Raw genomic sequence first — 25483 nt, 5'->3', positions numbered from 1 at the left:
GCAATGACAATTTTTTTTCTATATTATAAATACCCATATGTCTTGTGTTGACATGATGTAAATGCATTATTGTAGCAGTAGGATGCAGGCGCAATGTTGAGAGGTCAACGGTATAAACTTATTTGGCTATATGTTTTAGCCCCAGCAGGTGTAGTCAGGTATGTTTATTAACTCCATAACGACCACCTCACAACATAATGACGTAGAAGTGTGCGGTGTGAAAGAGGAGGGGCTCTGAGCAGCACAAACTTCGGCGCCTTACTCCAAGCGCTTTGGCATCAGCATAACTCCGAGTAGTTGAGAGAGCGGACAATTGACGGGCGCAAGGGCCGGATTAACGTTATCTCAACGCGATGGGTTTTTGTGGAATATGCTGGGAAAGTTACGTATGGATTTCCTTCATGGTTCAATGTATCTGCATCGGAGCCTCCAATTTAGATACTCATAATATCATTAGGAAGGACGGAGAGCCCGGGAGCCTTTTTGGATTCTCTCTCGCCCTGCATCGCCAGTTGATACCTTCGGACAAAAGAATGTAAGTTGCGGCACTGAGTGTATCAGAATTGTTTGACATTTATTGATTTGATGGCTCGGACGCTGCCGGCCCCGTTGTCCAAAGAGGAAAAAGTTCTCCCATACATGACGTGCAGTAACAGGTTCCAGTATTTCGCTGTGTTCGGCGTGGGAGGCAGTTGCACCTGCGTTACAGCTGCAACGCTAGGGTCACACTTTATGACAGTCACAAAATATACAGTATATAATAGCTTAACTCTAAACCCACACAGGCTTTTTGACTTTTTAGAAAATGTACTGCAACGTTAGGTCTGTGTATTCAATGTATACACATGTATTTCGTGCTTATAATGCTTATTTTTAATAGCGTATTTTATATGGGGAACCCACAATACCACACTACAGGCTATTTACATTGAGAGCGCGGTGGGTGGTTGTGTTTGGGGGACGAAGTCATTGTAATTGAAGCACCCTTTGACCAGGACTTTTACTAGTTAACAATGCCGAACCGGAGGAATCGCACCATCAGAGAGGGGAAAATGCACAATGCATTTAAATAGTAAGACCTCTTCTCTCTCCTGGTGCTGCTCTCTTGGAGTCCAAGGAGGTTGTGTCCGAGAGACATCACTGGATGTCTAAAGGATTAAAGGGACAGGTCTGGCTGACTAAATCATCAGACATTATTTGAGAGTGAAAAGAGTATTTTAGGCTTATGTCAATACCCAAACTCAAGAAACACATTTGGGAAAATCTGAAAGAAATGATAGCATTTGAGTACATTTGTTCATGTGTCAGGTGACTGTTTTTCCAACCCACCCAGTGCTATTTTTCTGCCCATAGGTCGACTACCACTAGTGTTACTGAAATCCTGTGCGCTTGGCCAGATTGTGACTTGAAAGAAAAGAAAAGCACCTTACAACTTGGTGGAAGAACTTAACCCCAACGCCATGTTTACTGACTGTGCCGTGCCCCACTGATGCTGATAAACATGTGCTGCTATTTGATGTCCTGGGAGCTCTTTTCAGTGGAGATGAACTGTGAGAGGAAACTATCTGTGACCTCACGCATGTTTGCCCATCAGTTAGGAGGGGAATGAGGCAGAGTGAATGATTGGTTTAGTGTGTGTTTGTGAAGAGCACCCGCTTGGAGAGAGAGCACAGTGTGAGTTTTGTGCGCGCCAACCAACTGGGTTCTTACATTTGGGGTTTTTAAAAATTGGATTGGATTTTTCTTTGCTTCAGTAAAAGTTTGTCGGTATTGGACTATTTATAAACAAAATAATTTGTCAGTGAATGTTTGAAATAATCAGGGGATGGTTATGCACAGGGGGATGTCCTGGCCTGTGGTCTGTATGTTAAGACATTTTCACAGAGCTTTAAAACACGCAAGGTATCTAAAGTTATCAGCAGGTGAGGGAGGTATTCTGAGCTCAGTGTGCAGTGGTTACTGCCAGACAGAGCTAGCTGCAGCACGCAGCCTGTAATCACAGAAAGATGACGCAGTGGTGATAGCCTTATATGCGGTGGAGATGTCATTCCTTAGATCTGCGGTGTCGATTGTCTTGCAAGGGCAAGAAGTCAGATAGTTGCTGACGTCTCTCATCTCCCAAGGACCAGATGAATGCATATTTCACTTTTCCTGTCTTACTCTTAAGTGCATAAAAATGCCATTTTCATCAAGGCTCTCTAAAGGACGCATTCGATGAATTAAACACAGTGGTAGTTAAGACGATATACAGTATGTAGTGCAATACACAGAGGCGTAGAAGGAATGTGAGAGCATATCATAGTTGCGTGTTACTCATTGGTCTTTTAATGTTCTAATTAATGATTTGACCACAGTTTCCTGTGCCTTTTACTTCCTCATTTCCGTTGCCCCAAAACTAGTTCCTGATGGTTTTCTAAAAGAATGATAATCAGCCTGATATCTACGGGAAGGGAAGCTGATAAAATATTAAAGCAGGATGCTGAAGAAAGAATTAAATACTGAGTTAGATATTGCAAACGTAGACACCGAAACAATACTGGAGAGCATCACATTTGCTTGTGTGCTTACTGCAGATGGGTATAGGACCATCACACTAGGACTGCAGTACAGCTTTATTTTAGGTCTCTGCAGGCATTTCACTCATGTTCTCAGTTCATCATATGTGGAACATATACACAATTAACACGGTACAACATTAACAAAGACACATTCAGTGGCTAGCAGTTAATTGAGAAAGACATTAACTATGTAGTTAATAGTTTACGCGCCTAAGTTCTCAAAAGTTGTTAATGGGAAATCCACCAGATGAAAAGTAAGACTAAACTAATCTTAACAGGGTGACAAATAACTAAAGTTAAAAAAAGTGACTGTCCTCAGTCCTCTGCAGAGCCTGGGCTAGCACTAATGGTGCTTATAAAGACATATTTGATAAGCTCAACAGCTGCAGATCTGGGCAGCAGGTGTGCTGAATAGCGTTAGCCTCATTTCCTCCCTCACCCTCACTGATTACAGTAGACTCTTATCCCTCGGCTTGAGGCAGATAACCTCCCGTTGGAGGTCTGCTGAGAACAGTTGAGGCTTCTTGTCCTGAGTGACCTACTAACAGTTCCAGTCCAGAGTCTTTCACGCTGTCACATGTACAATTTCATATAGAAGAGGTTGGTAGCTATTGAATAACAAGGAGGCCTTTGAAACAGTCACAAGGTTCCATTAAGACTATTGCTGTAGATTTGAAGCAGAACTATCTGTTTTATGGCAAAATATGTTATTTCCTTCCTCCCATTCATATAGTTTCCTTTGGACTGGAGAGGTCGGGGTTTGGATCCACCTTTTCCATTCTGTGTCACAAAGGTCTCTGCACTTTCTGCAAAACAAATTATTTGAGATCTCTGTTATGAATAGCTATGTGTGTGTGTGTGTGTGTGTGTGTGTGTGTGTGTGTGTGTGTGTGTGTGAGAGAGAGGGGTGGTGGGGGGTGAAGTCAATAATGTGGCATATCTTCACTATGAAACCAGAGAAGTATCCTCTGGGTAATGCAAACAAGACCATCTGTGAACGTAACATGATAGATTAGCCGTAGCCTGTTATGTCTGTACCTAAAGACACATTTACCACACTCCTCTCTGAGTCACTGATTGACATAGTGGAGTAGATTCTTATTTGGCACTGTGACATGCTCAGGCCCAGGCAGCATTAGTGGAGCTGGGGTGTTTGCCAGTGAAGTGGAGGGGGTGAAGAGTGTCTACTCAGGGTGGCAGAGGCCCAGTGGGAGAGCCAGCTGTGGACGCTCATGTGGCTGCGAGTACACAGCTGTGCAGCAGCAGCAGGAACAGGAACAGCAGCCCCCCTGTCAGCACATAGGGGTGACAGACCACGGCCATCTTTAACACCTCCCTCTCAGCACCGCTCCTCAAAACCCCCAACTACTCTGACTGTCAACATGCACCTGTGGTGTAGCGTTCGTGATTGTGGCCTATAACGGCACTGTATGGGCTGTGTGATTGGAAACACAAGAGTGGCTATTTCTGGGTGGGTCTCCTCTTGTTATTGAAGTCACTCTCTTTGTGCCACACTTTTTTTGTGTGTGTGCCAGGGGTCAATCAGGGCAAGGCTTTGTCTTCCAGAGTTTACCACTGAATTGCCCCATTAGGAATTACACAAGAATTCCTAATTTGGTACTCCTCTCAGATGGAAAACGTTGAAGTGATTCATGTTGGAAATGCTTTTCTAAAATTGGCCATTTGCATGAGCTGCTTTGTTCTGTTGTATTTGGAAACGCATTTGGGTCATCTGTAATTTTCTGATGTCAGCAGTACATTCTCCACCTGCTAGCACAGAACAACGCAGGGTAATCATAGCAGTGATGAATGGAGATGGCTGAAGTGATGAATTCTTCACTGATTGTGGAGAGAGTTTTCATTCATCTGAACCATATGGTAAATATCAATACAATCTCAAAGTTTGAGTGAAGTTTTGTCAGTCCTTTAAACCAGTGATTCAGTAAAACAGAGTAGGACGTCCTCGCACAAACTTGCTTTCACACTTAGAGGGGGTCTGCATGGACTTAAAACAGGAAAGCAGATTAGGAAGCTTTGAGTTCAAAGATGTGGCCAGGGCATTTTTTTGTTCTCCCAATAATGAGCAGCTTGTTTTCCATGTGTGTTCAGGCCTCAGGATGTAAAAGCGAGAAAGTTGCAAGTGAATGTCAGTGTTTTCCCTCAGCAACTTGCTAAATTCTACAATTATCACCGAAAGGTGCTGTGGTGCTCTGTCTCCAGCAGACTCAAACGACTCGAACATGCCACATCTCTGTGGGAAGGGAACCCGGACAAAATATTTTCATGCGCAATAAGCCGTCAGGAAATACAAATGGATGATACATTCCAAAGAGTTGTAAGGGCGGAAGAAAGGCATTCTAATCCAGGCATTTGCACTGGGCAACAGTGTATGAAATGGATCTGAAACAGAGTATCAAACCTGCTGGGGAAAGGAAACCTGCCAGTTATTTACAAAGTAAATGAGAGAGAGAGTGTGGTTCAAGACCACCCGGCACTAATCTAAAAGTGATTCTTAAAACATTAGATCTAGAACCCTGTGCACCTCGATGCAAAGTTTTATGCAGAGCGTAGAAAAGCAATTTCCTACCATTTACATAAATGATGGCAGAACATGAGCATTTATTTCCTTAGCTCCCTTATGTTTAGCCTCTTGTCCCTCTGTGAATGGGCAGGGTCTGGCCATTGCCAGGCTGGAAAATGTGACCCAGTATTTTTTTCTCTTCTCGTCAGTTGTCCAACAATAAGCTGCCTGTTTGCACTGTTTGCCCAGCTGAGATAGATTTACATTTGCTGTAGTGCCCAGCAGCACGGTTCATTCATAAAAGCCTCTCAAAGAGATTGCTGCACAGGGTTTTATTACAATGGCAATCATTTGCTGGCTTCTGGAGGATTATGTGTCAAAATAAGCTAAGTGGTTCAATCAACTCACTCCTCAGACAAAGGTAGATTTTCTCTTCCCGCAGAAAGGAACTGTTCTCATCAAGGCCACTAGAGCAAGTGAAAGAGGTCAGCTGTGGCGTAAAGGTATCTTATGATAGGCCAACATTTATAGCGTAGATTAGCACTGAGACTTTAAAGGCATGTTATTGTAAGTTCCTGTGGATAAGTAGAGATGTTTTCTCTGTTGCTACTGTTTGGTGCTGTGCCTTGGCACTGACACTTCCTGGCTTTTGCACCGAGATTCAGTTGGCCGCTATGCACTTGTGCAGTTTAGTATCAGAAAGGAAGCTGCCCTGTGGAAAGAGTGGTTTTGTTTCTGTTAAAGAAGAGATACTCTTTTGAGTTTTCTTTTGTTTCTGTTGAAGAGATACTCTTTTGAGGTCTTCAGTGCAGTTGTTATCAGAGGATGTATTAATCAAACAAAATCTTTAAGATCAATCAGGCAGATCGCGTTTTTTTTTCAGACATGTGGGATTTGAAATACTTTTTGTTTTGATTTGTCTTTTTTGTACACCCTTAGTTGGACCTATAAATATATGGATCTTATATACTCTTTAGCCCTGATTTGTACTGTTCAATCTCCTTCCACTTCATTTGTCAGCATGAATTATTGAGCCATCACAGCTGCTTGTGCATCTGCTGCTGAAGCTGCTGTCAGTTCCATTTATCCTCAGAACATGTCACAAATACTAATCATTAGTACAGGTGAATGTCATAGTCATTATTACAGGTGTATGTGAACAATAAGATGTAATTTGTTTTTCTTTTATATTTACCTGAAACATTTAGTTGTGTTCATAATAATAGAAATGCACAAATGCCTTCTCCTTTGACTACAGTTTAAAGAAAGATATATTTCTACTCTAAATTCTAATACCAAAACACATAATAAAGCATTTATTAAATCTTCAACATAAGAAATGTGTGAAAATGAGTATGCCATAAAGGATCTAACCATGTCTGATGTTGCGGGCAGGCTGCTGGTTGGAGCTCCCAGAGCCCGGGCCTTGGCACGGCAGAACGCCAACATCACTGGAGGCCTGTATAACTGTGACATCACATCCCCGTCACATGACTGTGAGCGCGTTGAGTTCGATAATGAAGGTGAGTGCTCTCCCTCAAGTGTCCTCCTCACTGTCACCCCCTCGTGATTCTCTCTTCATGTCCTAATGAAACGCTGCATTTACACAGCCGACGTCCTGGTGGAGAACAAGGAGAATCAGTGGATGGGTGTGACAGTGCAGAGCCAAGGACCAGGGGGCAAGATTGTGGTGAGTGACGGGCTTTGTCCCCTCAGCAGATGTCCCCCCAAATCCATTAACTGACAGGGTTCAGTCATCCATATTAACCGGCATTCATTTTGCATCAGCCGTGTAACCATGGTAACCATATGACAGGCTTACTCAGATGTGTCTTGATGTGATGAGATGGTTTTTTGCTTATGCAGACTTGTGCCCACCGCTACCAGAGGAGGCTTTTTGGGAACACGCGCCAAGAGTCGCGTGACATCATCGGCCGCTGCTACGTCCTGAGTCAGGACCTGACCATCGACACCCAATCCGATGAGGACGGGGGGAACTGGAAGTTCTGTGAGGGCCGAGCGAGAGGCCATGAGAGATTCGGGTCGTGCCAGCAGGGTCTCTCTGCTACCTTTACTAAAGACTACCACTATCTGATCTTTGGGGCCCCAGGAGCCTACAACTGGAAAGGTAGGAATGTTGCCACGTGTGTGAATGTGTCTGACCCAAAGAGATCATAAGGCCACATTACCCATTTTTGTTTTCATTTTATTTTTAGCTTAGTTTAGTTATATTTAGTTATTTTTAGTTTAGTTTAGTTTTTAGTCATTTTAGTTTATGAGTACCAGAGATCCCCAGTCTAAGGGAAAACTATTAATGAATCATTATATCCTATATGTTATTATTATTCCTATTATTCACGTGTTTGTTATGTACTATATTGCTTTCATCTCAACCTGAAATGTACTGTGTTTGACATCAACCACAGCATGCCCATTTCCTCACATTTTCTCAGTTCTGTTTCTTATTACACACCTTCGTTGAACCATTTGTATGGCTTGGTCTCTGTGCCCTCTCTGCCCTGGCGCTGGCCTCTCTCTCAGTTTCATTCCACCAACGCCTTCACTCCTCACTCTCTCTTCACCACCACCGCAGGCATTGTGCGGGTCGAGCAGAAGAACAACACTCTATTGGAAATGGGCTTTTACGATGATGGGCCCTACGAGGTCGGCGATGAAAACCGCCTGGATCCGGCACTCGTACCTGTGGCTGCAAACAGCTACCTGGGTAGGTTTTTGCTACTGAGAAGAAATGGTGAACTCCTAGTGAGCTGTTTACTGCTGCACAAACACCCACGGCGCCCTCACTGCGCCTTCCACTTCCTCTCTGAATCGCCGTGGTGTCTTGCTGCTCAGGTATCGTGTTCATGACCAGTCTGTGTCTTGCCAGCCTGTATCCGTTTCTCCCTTCCTCCATGTCTTAATAAGGGCAAATCTCTTAGATGGGACCACCAAGAGCTACTTGGGTTTGTGATGTCTCTTGGCATTCAGTCTTTTATCATATGCTCTTCAAGGCTCCATCACAAGGTCTCTGTGATGGATTGCAGAAGACTGATTCATCGTAATCATGAGGGCATCGCAGCATGACTGAGGGGGGCAGGAATGCACAGCATTGTTCCATAGTTTGTGTTGGACCGCTATCTCAGGTGTTTGGTCTTCACCCAGTTTACACATGCTTGAGTGCTGGAGTAGCATAAGGAATGTCAACAGCTTGTCCTGCTGTTTCCACCATACCCTCCACCTTCTATGCCAGATTCGGTCTGCTGGTGTGTTTGCTATGTAAAGATGTATCCTAAATAAAATTTTCGTTGTTGGGCATAAGCATGTTTCCTGATTCTCTTTTTTGAGTGGTATCGGTCTGAAGAGTCTGACCTTTTCACCTGCAGGCTTTTCCCTCGACTCTGGGCACAGTATCACCAGGAAAGGACAACTAACGGTTGTGTCCGGGGCTCCAAGAACCAATCACAGTGGGGCTGTGGTTCTGCTAAGAAAAGAAGGAGAGGCCTCCACCATGCTCTCCCCAGAGTACATTCTAGAAGGGCCCGGACTGGCATCCTCCTTTGGATATGATGTTGCCGTGGTTGACCTGAACAATGACGGGTGTGTGACACTGATGTAGCTTATGTAGCTTATGTAGCCTTTGACTTTCTTCAGCACATGAATGTCAGCAACATATACTGAATAGAAGGTAGGCATGGAAACGTCTGGTGTGATGATCTCCTCCACAAGAGTAACCAAACTCTACTCTACGTCTCCAGGTGGCAGGATATTGTCGTCGGAGCTCCGCAGTTTTTTATGAAGGACGGTGAGGTGGGGGGAGCTGTGTACGTTTACATCAACAAGGCTGGCAAGTGGAATGACATCACCCCAGTCCGTCTCAATGGAACCAAAGACTCCATGTTTGGCTTGGCTGTGGAAAACATCGGGGACATCAATCTGGACACATATCAAGGTGTCGCATTGTTTTATTTGGTCCAAAAGCCCACGCTAATGTTATTTAGACATCATCCGACCGTACGGTATAACAATGCAACGCTGTCTATTTCTCTCTCTCTCTCTTCCTCCCTCTCACACATGCACCCTCTGTTCCTCCCTTTGTTGCTCTCTGGCAGACATAGCTGTCGGCGCGCCCTATGATGATGGTGGGGCAGGAAAAGTGTATATTTACCATGGCTCCGCTAATGGAATCATCACAGAACCTGCACAGGTCAGTGGTCCCCAAGTGGAAATGCTGTGTGTCTCGTAAGATAAGAGCCTCGGTTCTCAGAGCCCATAGCCGATTACTGAGATAGACAGCGAGAAAGTCCGGCTGAAATCCTATGATTTGTGGCACTAAAAACTATTATCTGCATCTGCACAGCACAGATACGTCACGTTTTGACCATTTGCTCAGGGCCATCAGTACCATGCTATTATCTGACTGTTGCTTTCCTGGGCGCTCTTTCCATTACACCTGACTGCATATGCCGTTTTTGCTGCAAACACTACATTGAAAATCCATTCATTTTAGGTTCTCAAAGGGAGAAAACACAAAATTAAGCTATTTGGATACTCTCTGGCTGGGAACATGGACCTGGATCAAAACTCCTATCCAGATATTGCTGTCGGGTCCTTGTCAGATTCGGTGTTTGTTTACAGGTATCCCTTTATTCACTCAGTGCCATTCATGTGTTTTATTTTAGTTTTTTATATTTAGATCCTTTAGATATTTATACCTGACTGAAGTTACAATGGATGTCCATTCTGCTTCCACAGGGCAAGGCCAATCATAAGTATTAAAAAAGATGTGACTGTATCACCAAAGGAGATTGACTTAACAAAGAAAACCTGTGGGAACAGCATATGGTAAGATTTTAAGGAATGTGTAAAAAAGAAGCAAAAATCAATGGACTACGCTAAATGCTAATTTTTATGTCAATTTCTTATCATTTGCTCTACACAGTCTCACAGTTGAAGCTTGCTTTTCTTATAAAGCTAACCCTTCAACATACAACCCTAAAATCAGTAAGTGTACAGTCGTTATCTCTAATTTCACATGAGGTTACCATGTTTTTTAACTATGTTCTCACTGTGGCACTTTGAGATTCATGTGAATATAGAGTGCATTATAAATTAAATTAATTATTATTATTATTATTAAGGTTATGTCCTCCTTCCGGTCTTGGCTAGAAATGGTTTTGGTTCTCTTGGCAGCTATTTCCTACTTGTTTGAGGCTGAATCGGAGCGTCGCAAGCAGGGGCTTCAATCCAGAGTAACATTCCTAGATAAGAAGAACTCCGATCAAGACTTCCAGTCCACCGGAACTCTGGAACTCCAAAGACAGAACAAGAGGGCGTGCTTTCGAAGCAAACTCAGACTTCAGGTTGCTGGGCCTTTTATGACATTGTCTCAGTAATGAGAGGTAGAAATTCCAGAAACCAGGAATCAGTGGAATCAGTTTAATGAGAAGTGTAGAGATTAGTTTAGATTAGTCTCTACAGAATCTTGGACTAATATCAAGAGTGAATAGGACTAAGGCATGGCATTTCCCGTTGTCTTTAAGTTAAATATTGTTGCAAGATATTTATTCCTGTGAAGGGGTGCAGCATGGATGCTAACATAAATTCCTTTCATATCCCTCAGGACACCATTAAGGATAAACTCAGGGCCCTTTCTATCGAGGTGTCAGTGGCTGTCCTGAGCAGTAAGCGGGGCAAGAGGCAGAGCGCTCTACCTCAGCTCGTCCCTGTGATCAGCCCTTCAGACTCAAAGAAGGTCCTCACTGAGGTAAGCATGCAGAGAGGCTGGTGAGAGTCTGCGGAAGGCATCCTGAAAGGAAGACGTTCTCATAATATCCGCTGCTGCTGATTTTGAATCTACACAGGTGCACTTCTTGAAGGAAGGATGTGGTGCTGACAACATCTGCCAGAGCAACTTGCAGCTTCAGTACAGTTTCTGCTACCGAACTAATCAGGATGTCTTTCTACCTCTGCCTTTGTGAGTATCATTACTAACACTATAGTGGTTTAAAATGACAGATGGTGTCGCATAAGGTTATTGCCTCTGCCTTCATTTTAGCACCCAGAGCTAAAGACCAACATCATGTGTTCTTGGCGTAAAGCAAAATGTGTTAATCATTCAAGAAATCATGTTATCATTAGAATCATTTTTTCGGGATTTTTTGCAATATAACCTCATCTCAAAAATTGGTGGGTAGATATACTTCTTGGGATGCAACCAAGCTTTTATATGTCTTTTTTTAAGGCAAAATGGTGTTCCACTGATCTCCCTGAGTGACCAGAAGGACATTGCTCTGGAGTTGACTGTGACAAACAGGGGTGGGGACGACGCTCATGAAGCAAAGCTGGTGGGGATGTTCCCCAGTTCACTGTCCTACTCTGCCTTCCGCCTCCCAAAGACTGGGGTAAGTAACCCTACGGGTGCCCTTCTCACCCAAAGACCAGTGACGACAGTCACTGACCTCTCAGTCTTCTTCTGCAGGACAAACAAATGATCTGTACAGCAAACCAAAATGGCTCCCAAACAGACTGTGAACTTGGCAATCCGTTCAAGAGAGATGATGAGGTATTTCAGATGTCCTGATGCATTCTGACAGTGTACCCACCATGCCACTATTACTGTATGTAAGTTGTGCCACCGAATCTAATGGAAGGATTGTTATTTCTAGCTGAAGTTCTACATCATATTGGGCACAGTTGGCATCTCCCTCAACACCACAGAAATTGTTGTCAACCTTCTCCTGGAAACGTGAGCAATAAAATAACACAGCACTTTTTCTTTTAAAACGGAGAATCAGGTTAGAATACCTGTCTAAAACACTGTCTTGTTCTAGGACCAGTCAACAGGAGAAGCCAATCAAAGTGGAGGCCAAGGCAAGAGTTGTGATCGAGCTGATGCTGTCTGTCCTCGGGTGAGGAATTTAATTCTTAATGAATGAAGTTTTACAGACCGACTGACCAACTGTGTGAATGTAAATGACACCAAAACAAACAGTATTTCCATGACTTGAAATGATAAAAAAATCTGAAGACGCTAGAATTCTGAGCTCAGCTGTCTCCTGTTGTCTCGTAGGGCGGCACGGCCTCCCCAGGTGTACTTTGGTGGAGATGTCAAAGGAGAAAGCGCCATGAAGTCTCAGCAGGACGTCGGCTCTTTGGTTGAATATGAGTTTAGAGTAAATATCCCCTTATTTATTATTATATTATATATTATATATTTCACTTGTTTCTTTCACTTGTTTCGCGTATTCCTTCATCAGCTGGACAAAGAACATTTGCTTTGACTGTATTGATTCAACTTGATCTTCAAAATCTTTTTTGATGCCCCCTTAACCAGATAACAAACTGGGGGAAGCCATTAAAGTCATTCGGAACAGCTTCATTGAACATCCAGTGGCCTAAAGAGAGCTCTTTGGGGAAGTGGGTTTTGTATCTCATGGAGATCAAGACGGAAGGCCTGGATCAGATCACCTGCTCCCCTGAGAGAGAAGTTAACCCTCTCAGTCTTCCGGAGGTGTGTGCGACCTCTGTGCATTCATAGTCACTGTGCTACACCATAACATCCGTCCCATCAAGTTTGACGTTACCGTTATGAACCTGTCTCTAGGAATCGGCGCCGTCCCGGCAGAGACGCGAGGTTGAGGAGCGAAAAACAAGGGAAGGTGGAGGCCTCCAATCCCTGTTTGCTGAAAAAAGGAAATACAAAACACTGGTAATGATGACTATTGTATGCAATAACATAATGAGGACTATTCCATGTACACCGATATTTAATGATGTTTTAGTTGTTGGCTTTCTGACGGATGTTCTCTCTGTGGCAGACCTGCCATAATGAAGTCAAATGTGTGGAGATCAAGTGCCCCCTTCAGGGCTTGGACAGTAATGCAGTCATTCTGCTGAGGTCTCGTCTCTGGAACTCCACATTCCTTGAGGTAAGGCAACAGCCGCATATGCGTGGTCATGAAATATATTCTCAGTCATATACACACACCTTCCATTATATATTCCCTTTCTGCTGCATTGAATATTAACTTCAATTGTGTCCCTTCGTGTTTTCTTTCAAAACAGGATTATGCCACCTTTAGTTATCTGGATTTGATCATCAAAGCATCACTCAGCCTTGATGGATCTGCACAGAATATTATCCTGAAGAATGCCGAAACTGAGGTAAGTCTTTAGGTGTTGGAAATATTCACTATTGCATGCCTGTGATTGCTCAGCTCCTTGTCTTCATCTCATATGCCCACACATCACAATAACCACTGCATGTGTCATTTCAACAAACGTCTGTGTGATATCTGTGTCCTAGGTGAAAGTCACTGTGTTCCCAGAGAAGACTGTGGCCCTTTACAGTGGGGTCCCCTGGTGGATTATCCTAGTGGCAGTGCTTGCAGGCATTTTAATGCTGGCTCTCCTGGTGTTCTTGCTGTGGAAGGTAAGCATGTAGGCAAAAAGGCCCGGTGGGTTTTCAACATCAAAGAACTATGTGCTTGACATTACATTACCAACATTTAAGCTCAGAGGTCCAGTTTTAGGTCATGGAGATGGCTGTTGTTTGCAGTGATTCACCCCCTTGCTCCCTCTCCAGTGTGGTTTCTTCAAGAGAGCCCAAAAAGACCAGTTTGACGCGGCGTATCACAAGGCTGAGATCCATGTTCAGGCGTCTGATAAAGAGAAAGTCACAACTGAGGCTTAGTGCCTCAACTCTGGGTAAACTGGGCTTCTCAACCAGCATGGCGTGGCAGCTTTAACAATGACTAACCTTTGCTTGAGGGAAAACAAAGGCTTCCTTATGGCAGCTTTGCCATCTGATTTGGCCTTTAGCCAATGCGTTTGCGTTGATGTGCATTTGTACTCAACAACCCCTTTTGCCCATCTCACAGCCTCTTGTGTCTTCTTCCGGCGTCTTTGTGTGTTAATATGTCTGCGGAGATAATATCTGTGTGTGATTTAATGGCTTTGTTTGTGCTGAGGTCACTGTGTTTGCCACTCAGGCCTCACTTGGGCTACTTGCGCTGTCTCTTACATGTCAAGCATGCATTCTTGCCAGCTGCTTGTCTAACATTTCTGGTTTCAGATGATCAACACTTGCAACAATTTAATATATTATAATGTATTATATTATATTATTATATTAATCAACAAACCTGCAGACATTGTGTGTTTATTTAATTAATTTCAATGTTCATTCTTGTCGACAGTGTGGATTTTTCAAGCATGCCAAATATGAAGACACTGTTCCAAGATACCACGCTGTGCGTATAAGGAAAGATAAGCAACAGTTTAAGGATGGCAAGATTCAACTAACGGCATTTGAGAAAAAGCAATGGATGACCACTTGGAATGACAATGAGAGTTACTCTTAAAACAAAGTGTCGACCTCCATGGTGCTGCCTACTCTTAAGAAGGTCTGGAGTCACAGTGGCAGTGACCCAGAGTCCTCATCTTCTTCTACTTTTCTCTTTTGAACAGCTGAAACTTGTCTTACTATATGTTTGTATACCACCGATGTACATTGAAAGCAAAGTGCAAGAATTCCAGGGAAAAACAGAAACAGAAACTTGGGCTTTCCCTCTGGATACTCGGAGTGGACAGATAGAGGACAAACACAAATATCTCTACCAAAATAGACAGTTTTTGTCTTTTGTCTTCTGTTTGAGGCAGCAAACCTCTTTAAAATGTATGGAATGCTTTTGTGTAATGCCATGCATGTCAGTCATCTTCGATCTGCTTCAGTCTATTCTCTCAAATGACAGACTGGAAAAATGTGTTTTGTATATATTTATTTTTAGTACACTGTATATTTATTTTTGCATGACCTGTAAATGCATTTATTTGCCAAAGATTTGTCATGTTTGTCGTTTTATAATGAAAATCCGGAGGGGCGCGTGAGGGACTGGCCCCCTGTGCAGCATGGGTTTAGGGTTGCTGCCAGGTGCGACACAAAGCATCAAACCTCTTTAAATACAAAAATCATCTTATGATGTGAGCTTGATCCTTATGACATAAATTGACTTTGCACTTGCGTGACATATCAAACCAGTTAGGTTTGTCAAAAAAAAAATCCTTGCTTGTACACTCAAAAGTAGTAGTAGATTATCGAACAAGGCAAGTCGTTTTTTTACACTGTTTCAAACCCGATTTCAGAGTTTGTAGTATTGTTTGGATTGTTGCAATGTTCCATTTCTTATTTCCATTTTGAAAAGTAACAATTGTTGTCGAACTGTGAAGGTAGGATACTGTATATAGTGTCTTTAGTATGGATTATTGGGACAACAGCTAGAAAGATCTGCTATGATCATCAGGTACAATGTAGGCTATGTTTACAGACTCTCTTACGTAATAGTGAAACTACTGTGTTTACCACGATACTATGATCAATGTCATAGTAAAGGACTCTATATTAATTTAAATTAGTTTATCATAACAAAAACAAAGGGACATTTCTGAGTGGTGTTTTTTAGAATCCTCCACATCCAGTGAAAATGATAAATGAGGAAAATAGTCTAATCAAGCAAAAACAAAAAGCAAGCACGTACACAAGTCAGACATGAGTCGGTTTTCTGATGAGGAATGCAAGTAAGCTCAAGTGTTATGGTTAGGTTTGGATGGGTTTGTGAGGTGAGGTTTAGAGTTATGGTCAGGTTATGGCAAAGGTTAGTTGACAGATGGTCAGGGCTAATTGACGAATACTGGATTAAAGATGGGGTACACACTGAGGTTCTTTAATATGCTGTCCAAATAAATTGTTAGCCTGTGTTTTTGTAAGTGTTATCACTGGCATAAAGGTGCAAGAAGTGTGGAGCTCTGAAAGGGCTATACTGCAATAAAGAACACATTTCTTACAGCGGTGTATTTGTTTAGTGGACTGGTCACACAGCCAGGCTGAGGCACCGAAGAGGATTGTGGGGTGGCTTTGTTGGTTTGAACACACACACACACACACACACACACACACACACACACACACACACACACACACACACACACACACACACACACACACACACACACACACACACACACACACACACACACACACACACACACACACACACACTAGAACCAGAAATATTGACACTGATTATGTTAGTTAAAAAAAAAACATGAAATTGTTTTATCAGGGTTCCCACAGTAATGGCAATCCGGTAAAAGCCTTGGAATTTTAAAATCCCATTTTCCAAGCCTGGAAAACTCCAATGACGGTTTTGTAAAAAGTCATTAAACTGGATTTTGTCGTATTTAGGTCTAATGAAACGAATGATGTTATTGTACTCAACCATGGATAATGTGAATTTCTGTGGCATAATATAGTTTCCACTTGACATAACTTAACTCGCCCATTAGAAAAGGAATAGAAAATATTGTTGTTTATTTCCTGCTCAATAATTAGGCCCTGTGGCGTGAAGTACGCAATTCTGTGTATTTGTGAAAAGTCATGGAAAGGTTTTGAAATGAAAATGGGTTTATGAAAGAAGTGCTATAAATTAGCATGGTAAGGAAACAAGAGAGTTTGATAGATCTTTCTTCATCAGGTATGTTTATATAACAATATAACAAGTCATATTGTTACTGTTATTGTTATTGTGGTCTGATCTGATGAATGGTACTTCATTTCTAAACGATGAAAAAGACTGGTAAATCAGTTGGCAGCAATAGAAGTTAGTCATGATACCATGGCGACACATGTGCTCTTTGAACTATGGACTAGAAGGACCGTGAATCATCAGCGCATGAAACCAAAAGAAGAATTGTGCTGCCAGTTGACACCCAGTCTGAGTAATGATATTCACAGCTTGACAATTTTCAAATGAACAAACGTTTGCCAGCATGAAACGCCTGCATCATGAAGACTCATGATTACCAGCACTTGGCTTTCACTCACAAAATCTATGGCTCAATTTAACTAAATACAAATTCTTTCAGCTGAAAACAACATTTAACAGTAAAATGGTGTTTGAATATTAAACAATATGAGAAAGGAAAATAAGCACTTGGAAACATATTTGTAAGGGAAGGAAATTATGATTGGTAGAGTGATTTTGAGGTTTGACTTCATTAGAGGTGTTGCTGTCAGTGATTGCTGTGATAGAAATGGTAGAACATTATAAACCCTTACCCTTGATAGGTAAATTACCAACTTTCTAGTGTTAGTTTTAACAACTGAAAGACAGAAAGTAGCGTAATCTTCTATTATCACAAATCTGCTGCAATGATAACATCTTGAGTTCTTGTCAAATATTGACCATCCTCATCGAGTCATTTTTGGTATAAAATACGGTTTCAAAGTCTCGTGTCAAAGTCCACATCAGGTACTCCTTTTCCACCTCCTTAATTCCTAACATATAGAAGAGGATCAACTCTCTTCTCATCAGAATCTGTTATTGTTGTTTCCAGTCGGCAGCTATGCAGAAAAGACCACATCAGCAGCAACTGCCTATGAGTATGGTAAGAAAGAGACCTCTGGTGAGATGGCACATAGTCTTCCATGCAGACTGAAGACTCCATGGGACACAGTATCTCTGCTATCACTGTTCAGTTATGCTTAAATAATGTTTTAATTTAGCTAAAATCTCAAAGGTAAAAGTAAATGTGATAATGTACAGTACATCCTCAATGTTATACTCTAACATGACTGATCTGTTGACCTTTTCCATGCTGCTTGGTCATTCCATTGGGGTACTCAGCAATAGAGCAGTGCAATGTCATTTAACACCTGTTGTGGAGGGGAGTAGAAGGTCTCAAAGGTCATGGGAAAAGCAGTTCCGCTCTCGCCTCTCTAGAACAGAATTATTCTGATTCTCCTCAGGAAAGAGGAGATGCCATCCCTGAGGTGACTTCAGTTCTCGCCAGATCACGTCTTATTTATACGTAGGTCCTAACCTGAGGTGTAATACATTTGCACCAGTTTCAATGATAGCTGTTTGATGTCCACGTGTCAGTCATGATCCATTGCCATGTTTAAGTACTCATAACTGACATGGGCCACACAGGGTACCCCCTGAAGCACAAGTCCTTGTTGAGGACTATAAAGACGATCAGTGTTATCAAAGTGCAGGCTGACACATTGAGTGACAGGATATATTTGTGAAGCCTCAATAGGGCAGCTCAGTGTGATTCTCAGTTACCGGAAATCAGTAAGAAAATGACGTGGTTCTCACAGCGAAGGCTATACTTTCTCACATCCTCTGATTATATCACTTCAGCTGCTTCATCATGTATGATGGTGGTGCTAATTAATGATTGTATAACAGGAGATGATGGTTTCTTTTTGGTCCCATTTGTCACCTCTATACATTCGCATTCACCCATGATTTACCTATAAGCGAGTCATGTAATGAATGTCCACCAGTATGAACGTGCAGAAGACATGCTTTCAAGCTCCAAACCTGACCTTTGGAGGAGTAAGAAATCAAATGGAATTAAGTAAGTCTGTGTATCAGTGTAGTGCTCATACTAATTATGAAAGTATGACCATGTTGTTGTTATGAAATACCACATTATTGAATATGGACATTCAACAACACGATGTCCATGGCTGTGTTACTGACTTATGACTGAGTTTTTTTTTTGGAAAACCTGGAGCGAAATCCAGGGGGAACCCGGACTGAAGGTTTTTTGGGGGGAAAACCTTGAGCGGTATCCGGGGAAAAACCGGACTGGATTTTTTTTTTTTTTGAAAACCAGGAGCGGAATCCGGGGAAAAGACAGAGCTCTGATCACATAAAATAAAAAAGTGTAGTACTGATAAAATATTTAAGTTTAACTGATTGACTAAATACAATTTAAATGGTTCAACTCTTTGTTAAATTTGTGTTAAATTTTCAATTGTACAGATGTTTGTGTGGTTTACTTAAGTTACTTGCCTGATGAAGACCTGAGGGTCAAAACTTTGCATGTCGGCTGTGCCAAAACGGTATGTTTTTTCCCCTGGAAAGCAGTCGAGATGCAGTCTTTTGTTACATTGCAAGTTAGTAGTTAGATAGTTCAATGAGCTGATCTTCATGTCACTATTCAGTTTGAGCCATCTGCTGCACTATCTTTGAATGGAACTGTATCCATGTCTTGTCTTTGCGCCACAACTCAGCCTCAGAGAAGTATTTCCCAAACTCATCATCCAGTGCCTCCAAATTGTGTGCAACAATTGTGTGTGTTAGGTGAGGAGACAGCACTGCAGACTCACATAACTCTTCCACAGATGGAAACATGGAAAAAGTGCCCTCTGACTCGATCCCACCATCTTCTGATTTTCTTCAGACAGCCCTCCATCCTGTCATACAGCTGGATGACGTGTGTATTACGTCCTTGCATAGAACTGTTCAGTCTGTTCAGTTCACAGTAAAGGTCTGAAAAGATAGGGACACTAAAAACTCTCGGAGAGACCCACGTAACTCGAACACACGTGACAGCACAGCTCCACACGAAAGCCATCTGACCCCAGAATGATAGAGGAGCGCACTGTGTTCTTCTCCTGCAGACTCTAGATCAGGGGTCTCAAACATAGACATACTTACATATGTCTATGAGTAAAGCAACCTAGTGTGGAATTTGACCACTAGGGGGCACTTGAATGCAAATGGCCCCTGAATGTGATACCTGAATGCAATTGGGAAGAGCATGGTAAAATGTGCCTATTGTGTTAAGTCGACATATAGCCAAGGAAATGTGAGACGGAAATAAAACTAACGCACAGGTTCAGGATGTGTGCCATCTGTTGAAACCTCAGCACACAACCAAATATGGGATAACAAAAAGTCTTGTGACTCCATGTTAGGGGTAAATTGAGCCATCTAAGATTTTAGGTATAATTCTAAATATAACAATTATTAAGTAAACCCACCATTCTACTGATTTTATTGGTGTTCATAAAATACATCTTACAACTAATTTGTCTACAGTTTTCAAACCTGAAGATAGTTTGCCAAGTCTGTGAGATTAATAAATAGAAATGGAAGTCTTTAATTGAATGAAACTTGTATACTTTTGAGGAACATTCACAAATGATTTGTCATTCACTTTCAGTGTAGACTCTCAACTGTATGTTTGGCATAATTGCAAATGTTTTAGGCTATAAACACAATATCCTGAATATCTGTATAATCCCAGACTTCGTAGCCAGTGACATAAACATTATTTTGTCACATATGTATGGGAAATGCCATTTAAAATGGCAAAGCAAGAGTGATGCTTGTACGTCATCTGTAATTACGTGGCATGACTGCTGTTATGCTATATCTGAAATATGAAATATAATGTCAGTTATTCATTGATTGGATGCATCACTAATTTAAACACCAAATATTTAACTTAGATTCATAAAAATTGGTAGTTCAACTTACCCTATATATTTTTTTTTAACTGAGATACATTACTTTTGATGTGGCATTGATACCTGATATGCCAACAAAAACTTTGTGAAAAGAATATTCTTACCACTTCATCCATATTGTTATTTCTTCCACAAAATGTGTATGGTTGCCCAGATACAGGTGGTGGGTTAACTTACCCACAGGCTCATCTTAACCATAGACATATATACATATATGAATATGATCTTAAAACCACTCTCCACTACTGCCCTCTGGTGTGTCTGTGTGTGTTGGCTTGTTTCCCTGATAGTCAGGGAAACCATAAAGCACTCAAAAGATGCACACTCAAATGCAGGCAGATGCGCGCACATAGATATATATAAAGGCGAAATAAGAAATTCATTCATCTGACAGATCCAAAGCATTTTGTTCTTTTTTTGTAGCCTACAACAAAACGTACATGTTATATAACCTACAAACTCCTTATGCCTTGACAACCTCAACCATTCCTATTTCACTTTCTTTGCTGCATATTCTGTCAGGCACTTTCTGAAGCTTACTAATACTCATGACGTGACCGAAGGGGCCATGTTTCTAGCTATGAAAGCCAATCAGAAGGCATGTCGGCTTGAGCTGTCCTTAATGCAATAGAGTAATCCAAAATAAACTGTGAAAATATGTAACAGTAGCAATACGTGAGCTTCAATGGCTTGAAGCTACTCAAGTTAATTCTAAATCAGTGAATTGAAAGCTTATGTGAGGGTCAGACCCAGTCCGAGGGAGCGCCATCCTACTCAGCAGTTGACAACACTGCGCTTCTTCTCTTATTAGCCAACTTGCAGGTTGTGTTGACATTTGAAGATTTTAATGTATTATTTCTTGGTTTTACCTAATTTAATTCAATGACCGCCGGCACGAAATACACCGAAATAGTTTTGCAAATAAAAACATTCAAAAATATTCTGCACTAAGTCATTTGGCAGCTTTGCAAAACAGTAAACACGTTGCTAGCTGTCAAGCTTGCTAGCTGCCTCATCCAGCTGGACGCTGGCTAGTTAGCTAGCATGTTTGTCCAGCAGTTTTGAGCGATAACTATTGTTGAAAGATCTTTTTCCCCTGACGGCGGACACAAACACCAGTCATTATGAGGATTTTAAGAGCTTTGATGAACAACGCCGCAATTGGAAAACAAGTTGATTATTACTCCAGGTTTTCTCCATCGCCACTGTCAATGAAACAATTTCTGGATTTTGGTGGGTAACGTTAACTTATCTTAGTTCTTACGTTATATTGTTTCAGGTTAAGTCCTGGCTGATATAAACGGGCCATTTACTTGATTTTTTTATTCTGCTACTTAACAGGATCGGAAAATGCTTGCGAGAAAACCTCATTTGTCTTCCTAAGACAAGAGCTGCCGGTGAGACTGGCAAACGTAATGAAAGAAATCAATTTGTTACCAGATAATCTTCTTAGGACCCCCTCTGTACGCTTGGTACAAAGCTGGTAAGTTCATCCCCCCTCTACTTGATTCCAGCATTAATTGACCTGCAGCTTCTTTAGTCAAATTCCCCGAGTCCCTCCTTCATTTTTGGTATAGTTTTACTCTTGCGATTATTCTTTTTTTAATCTCTTGTCACTTTTATTTTTGTTTAACTTTTTTTTTTCTAATTTGGTAGGACGTGGCAAAAAATGAACTGAGGCTTTACTGCTATTGTTCTCCTGTTGGCCTTTGTATCATCTGCATTTAGTGGCATATTTGGCATATTTGTCCGTGATGGCTAAGGTTGTTGTCCTTGTGGCATTCCAGGTATATGCAAAGTTTTCAAGACATGCTGGAGTTCAAGGACAAAGATGGTGATAGTGAAAAAGTCACATATGAGTAAGTTATCATCAGTATTTCCATACAGGTCATTCCTGTCTTCCGTCCTGCCAGGGGGGAGGGACTTCTTTTTGACATGCGGTTTTCCTGTCCCAGTTTCACGGATGCTGTTATAAAGATTCGTAACAGACACAACGACGTCGTGCCTACCATGGCCCAGGGTGTTGTGGAGTACAAAGAGGCCTATGGCACAGACCCCATCACCAGCCAGAACATGCAATACTTTCTGGACCGCTTCTACATGAGCCGCATATCCATCAGGATGCTTCTTAACCAACACAGTGGGTTGTGCTTTTGTTATGGTCATGCACAGAGCCAGTGTGATCCATGTGCTTAGTGTGTGAAATATACATATAGATATATACATGTGTTTATATACATGTGTTTGCCTGGGCTATTTGGTCTGTTGCAACTTAAGGTTTTTTTTTATCACTCAGCACCACTCATGCAGTACACAAAGCAGATTGGAATTGCTCTTTGGGGGTTCTGGGAGACTATACTGTCACCATGAGCATGTTGCAGGTCTTGAATGACATTTGGCATTTTCATATTCTCTGATTGCGCTCTAGCTTTGCTGTTTGGTGGTAAAGTGAGGGTAAACCCAGCGCATCCTAAACAGATCGGCAGCATAGATCCTCAATGTTGTGTCACTGATGTTGTCCGGGGTAAGTGTCCCTTTCTTATGTCTGCTCACCTGCCTCTCTGCTGCTTTACTGTACCAAACTGACTGTGGATGTTGGACTGTTGTAGCTGAGTTAGTGCCAACTCATTATCTGGGTGATCTGATGTCTTTGAAGTTACCTTTGAATGACCTGTGCACATAACACATCATTTTTTCGAATCTTTCAGATGCGTATGAAAATGCAAGAAACCTTTGTGATCGATATTACATGAACTCTCCTGAGTTGATTTTAGAAGAATTCAATGGTAATCTGCTAAACACTGACACAAACATGATATTTATTTATTTGTTAATCTGTATTTAAATTTAAATCAACACATTTACACATTACAGTTGTTTTGTTTTCCCCAGTAAAAAATGTGGAAAGTGGAAGTGCGATTTCGGTGGTATATGTACCATCACATCTGTACCACATGCTATTTGAACTATTTAAGGTAATAGTATTTTTCTCTATGATGGTACTGCTTCTGTCTATAATGGTATACTTTTTAATAATAATCAGTGATGTACATCGCCACTCTGGAGTTTGGACATTCCATGCTGAGGTGTGGATTATGAGCATCTGAGTATGTGTGGTTCTTTCAGAATGCCATGCGGGCAACTATGGAGCTATATGGAGATGCACTTGAGTACCCCCCAGTTCAGGCCCAGGTGGCCTTGGGCCACGAGGACCTCACCATAAAGGTACAGTCCCGTCCCATCAGTTCAGTCGAAATATGGGCTTGAGGTTTCCTCCGGTGATCAAGCAGTACGTTTCCCTTAGTACCCCTGCCTTACCATGTGGTTTGTTGGCCTGTGCAGGTCAGTGATCGCGGGGGAGGAGTTCCCTTAAGGAAGATCGACAGATTGTTCACCTACACGTACTCTACTGCCCCTCGGCCGCTTATGGACTCTGCACGAGCAACGCCTCTGGTAAGTGAGCATCAGCATCATCAGTTCCCCCAGTCATGCAGTACCTGTGTACTCAACATGAAATGAGGGGGAAAGGAGTATGAATAAAGAGCCTCTTAGTGATGATTGGTAGCGTAATGTCACTGATCCAGCCATTACTTTCTTAAAGGCTTGTTATTGTTAATATCTGTAGATTCCAGTATCACTGACAGTTCAGTGGTTAGCGCCACTCTTTTATCATGCATGTCTGCTACTGTTCAGATATATGAGGGATGGTGCCAACAGGATTGGAGTTTATTCAAATGTCTTTTAACACATACAGGCTGGCTTCGGCTATGGTCTGCCCATTTCGCGATTGTATGCGAGATACTTCCAAGGGGATTTGAAGTTGTACTCCCTGGAGGGTTTTGGTACGGATGCCATCATATACATCAGGGTGAGTTGTCCAACTAAGGACCTTTTTTTACCAAGACTCATAGATCTCAGGCCTGGTTTTTTTAATGCAAAATTCTTTCCCTCTTTTCTGCAGGCCTTGTCTACTGAGTCCATCGAGAGGCTTCCTGTTTACAACAAGTCGGCCTGGAAGCACTACAAAACCATGCATGAGGCAGACGACTGGTGCGTGCCCAGCAAGGAGCCTAAGGACATGACTACCTTCCGCAGTTTCTAGATTCAGACAGCACTTGCTGACCGGGTGATCTAATTCACTTTTCCGATCTTTGATGAGTTGTTTTCACATTGCCATACATGAAGTGGAATATATGATGGTGTGATCGCCCCCAACGAAAGGTCAAACCTCAGCTCGTATTCAGTGGTTGTATTAAAAATAGCCAGACGTTACAGACGGGAGCCTAGTGCCATACTTTCCTCAGATACTGTATATCTTTATTAGCCCCTGTATATTTTTGGTATCTCTATAAATGGGCAGAAAGTCGATTAGCTGTTTTCAGTTAAAAATGGTCATGAATTACAATATCTGTTACCTTGATGTGAAACCGAGAGGGGAAATGTGAAGTGAGGCACAATATCCAGAACTCTTGGTATCGTTTTGGTCACTTAGCCTCTTGGGGTACTCAGTGTAGGACCTCACTAATGTTTTGTTATGGTCTAGGGCAGCTCAAATATTCTTTAAGACCCAAAACCTTTGTACCCATAGGAAATGTGATATTAGGCTGTTACATTTGAGTGCAAATAATATGTACCAAGTCAGTTGATTTTGTACAAAATATTGAGTTGATGCATCATTGTAGTTGCGTTAACATGAACTTGTTAGACAACTGCCCCGATGAATTATTCCTTTGTGTAATAAGTGAATATAATTGTCTACAGTAGACAGAGAGGTTGAACAGAATTATCACCCAACAGCACATTCCACGAGCTTCTGCATGTGCTGGTTCATTTTATTATTAGTTTTTTGTTGTTTTTGTTTGGAGTGGTGTGAGTGAAAGAGAGAGAAAATGTGAAAGTGTGCTTTGACCAATTCCATATGGACGATTACTTTAAAAAGAATACTTTTTGTTTAAGTGGTTTAGACTATCAGTTGCAATTCAATGTGTAATTCCTTAAAACATGAAACGGTGAGAATATTTTGCGACCGACTGTTCATAAGCTAAATAAAAATCAGTGTTTAAATGAGGTGGTCACTTG

At 41.9% G+C, this 25483-nt stretch overlaps 2 protein-coding genes across 2 annotated transcripts; both read left to right on the top strand.

Annotated features, from left to right (window-relative positions):
• Positions 1–265: 265 nt before the first annotated feature.
• On the top strand, positions 266–15920 carry itga6a (integrin, alpha 6a). The gene is made up of 26 exons (XM_012836319.3): positions 266–535; positions 6475–6602; positions 6690–6769; positions 6946–7207; positions 7673–7804; positions 8463–8676; positions 8835–9028; positions 9189–9283; positions 9587–9714; positions 9832–9921; positions 10019–10080; positions 10270–10439; positions 10700–10843; positions 10941–11053; positions 11321–11480; positions 11558–11641; positions 11745–11824; positions 11910–11987; positions 12149–12251; positions 12413–12589; positions 12683–12787; positions 12897–13007; positions 13144–13242; positions 13385–13510; positions 13664–13785; positions 14277–15920. Exons 1-25 carry the CDS (start codon positions 354–356, stop codon positions 13769–13771), a joined length of 3225 nt encoding a protein of 1074 aa, XP_012691773.2. The 5' UTR covers positions 266–353; the 3' UTR covers positions 13772–13785; positions 14277–15920.
• A 5046-nt stretch (positions 15921–20966) lies between these two features.
• Positions 20967–25468, top strand: pdk1 (pyruvate dehydrogenase kinase, isozyme 1). Its single transcript, XM_012836508.3, has 11 exons — positions 20967–21637; positions 21746–21887; positions 22192–22263; positions 22360–22544; positions 22833–22928; positions 23113–23190; positions 23297–23379; positions 23531–23629; positions 23747–23857; positions 24159–24272; positions 24366–25468. Exons 1-11 carry the CDS (start codon positions 21529–21531, stop codon positions 24504–24506), a joined length of 1230 nt encoding a protein of 409 aa, XP_012691962.1. The 5' UTR covers positions 20967–21528; the 3' UTR covers positions 24507–25468.
• Positions 25469–25483: the final 15 nt, after the last annotated feature.

This window comes from Clupea harengus, chromosome 2 (genome assembly GCF_900700415.2).
Source record: "Clupea harengus chromosome 2, Ch_v2.0.2, whole genome shotgun sequence".
Lineage (NCBI taxonomy): Eukaryota > Metazoa > Chordata > Actinopteri > Clupeiformes > Clupeidae > Clupea > Clupea harengus.
The sequence above is the reverse complement of the archived record's forward strand: the minus strand, read 5'-3'. Positions and strand labels throughout refer to the sequence as shown.

Bases quoted from the DNA above. Each gene is read 5' to 3' on its own strand.
- itga6a (XM_012836319.3), top strand. From the start codon at position 354: ATGGGTTTTTGTGGAATATGCTGGGAAAGTTACGTATGGATTTCCTTC. The intron at 7,208-7,672 runs GTAGGAATGTTG...CCACCACCGCAG, and splicing joins AGGAGCCTACAACTGGAAAG to GCATTGTGCGGGTCGAGCAG. The intron at 13,511-13,663 runs GTAAGCATGTAG...CTCCCTCTCCAG, and splicing joins TGGTGTTCTTGCTGTGGAAG to TGTGGTTTCTTCAAGAGAGC.
- pdk1 (XM_012836508.3), top strand. From the start codon at position 21,529: ATGAGGATTTTAAGAGCTTTGATGAACAACGCCGCAATTGGAAAACAA. The intron at 23,191-23,296 runs GTAATCTGCTAA...TGTTTTCCCCAG, and splicing joins GATTTTAGAAGAATTCAATG to TAAAAAATGTGGAAAGTGGA. The intron at 23,380-23,530 runs GTAATAGTATTT...TGGTTCTTTCAG, and splicing joins TGCTATTTGAACTATTTAAG to AATGCCATGCGGGCAACTAT.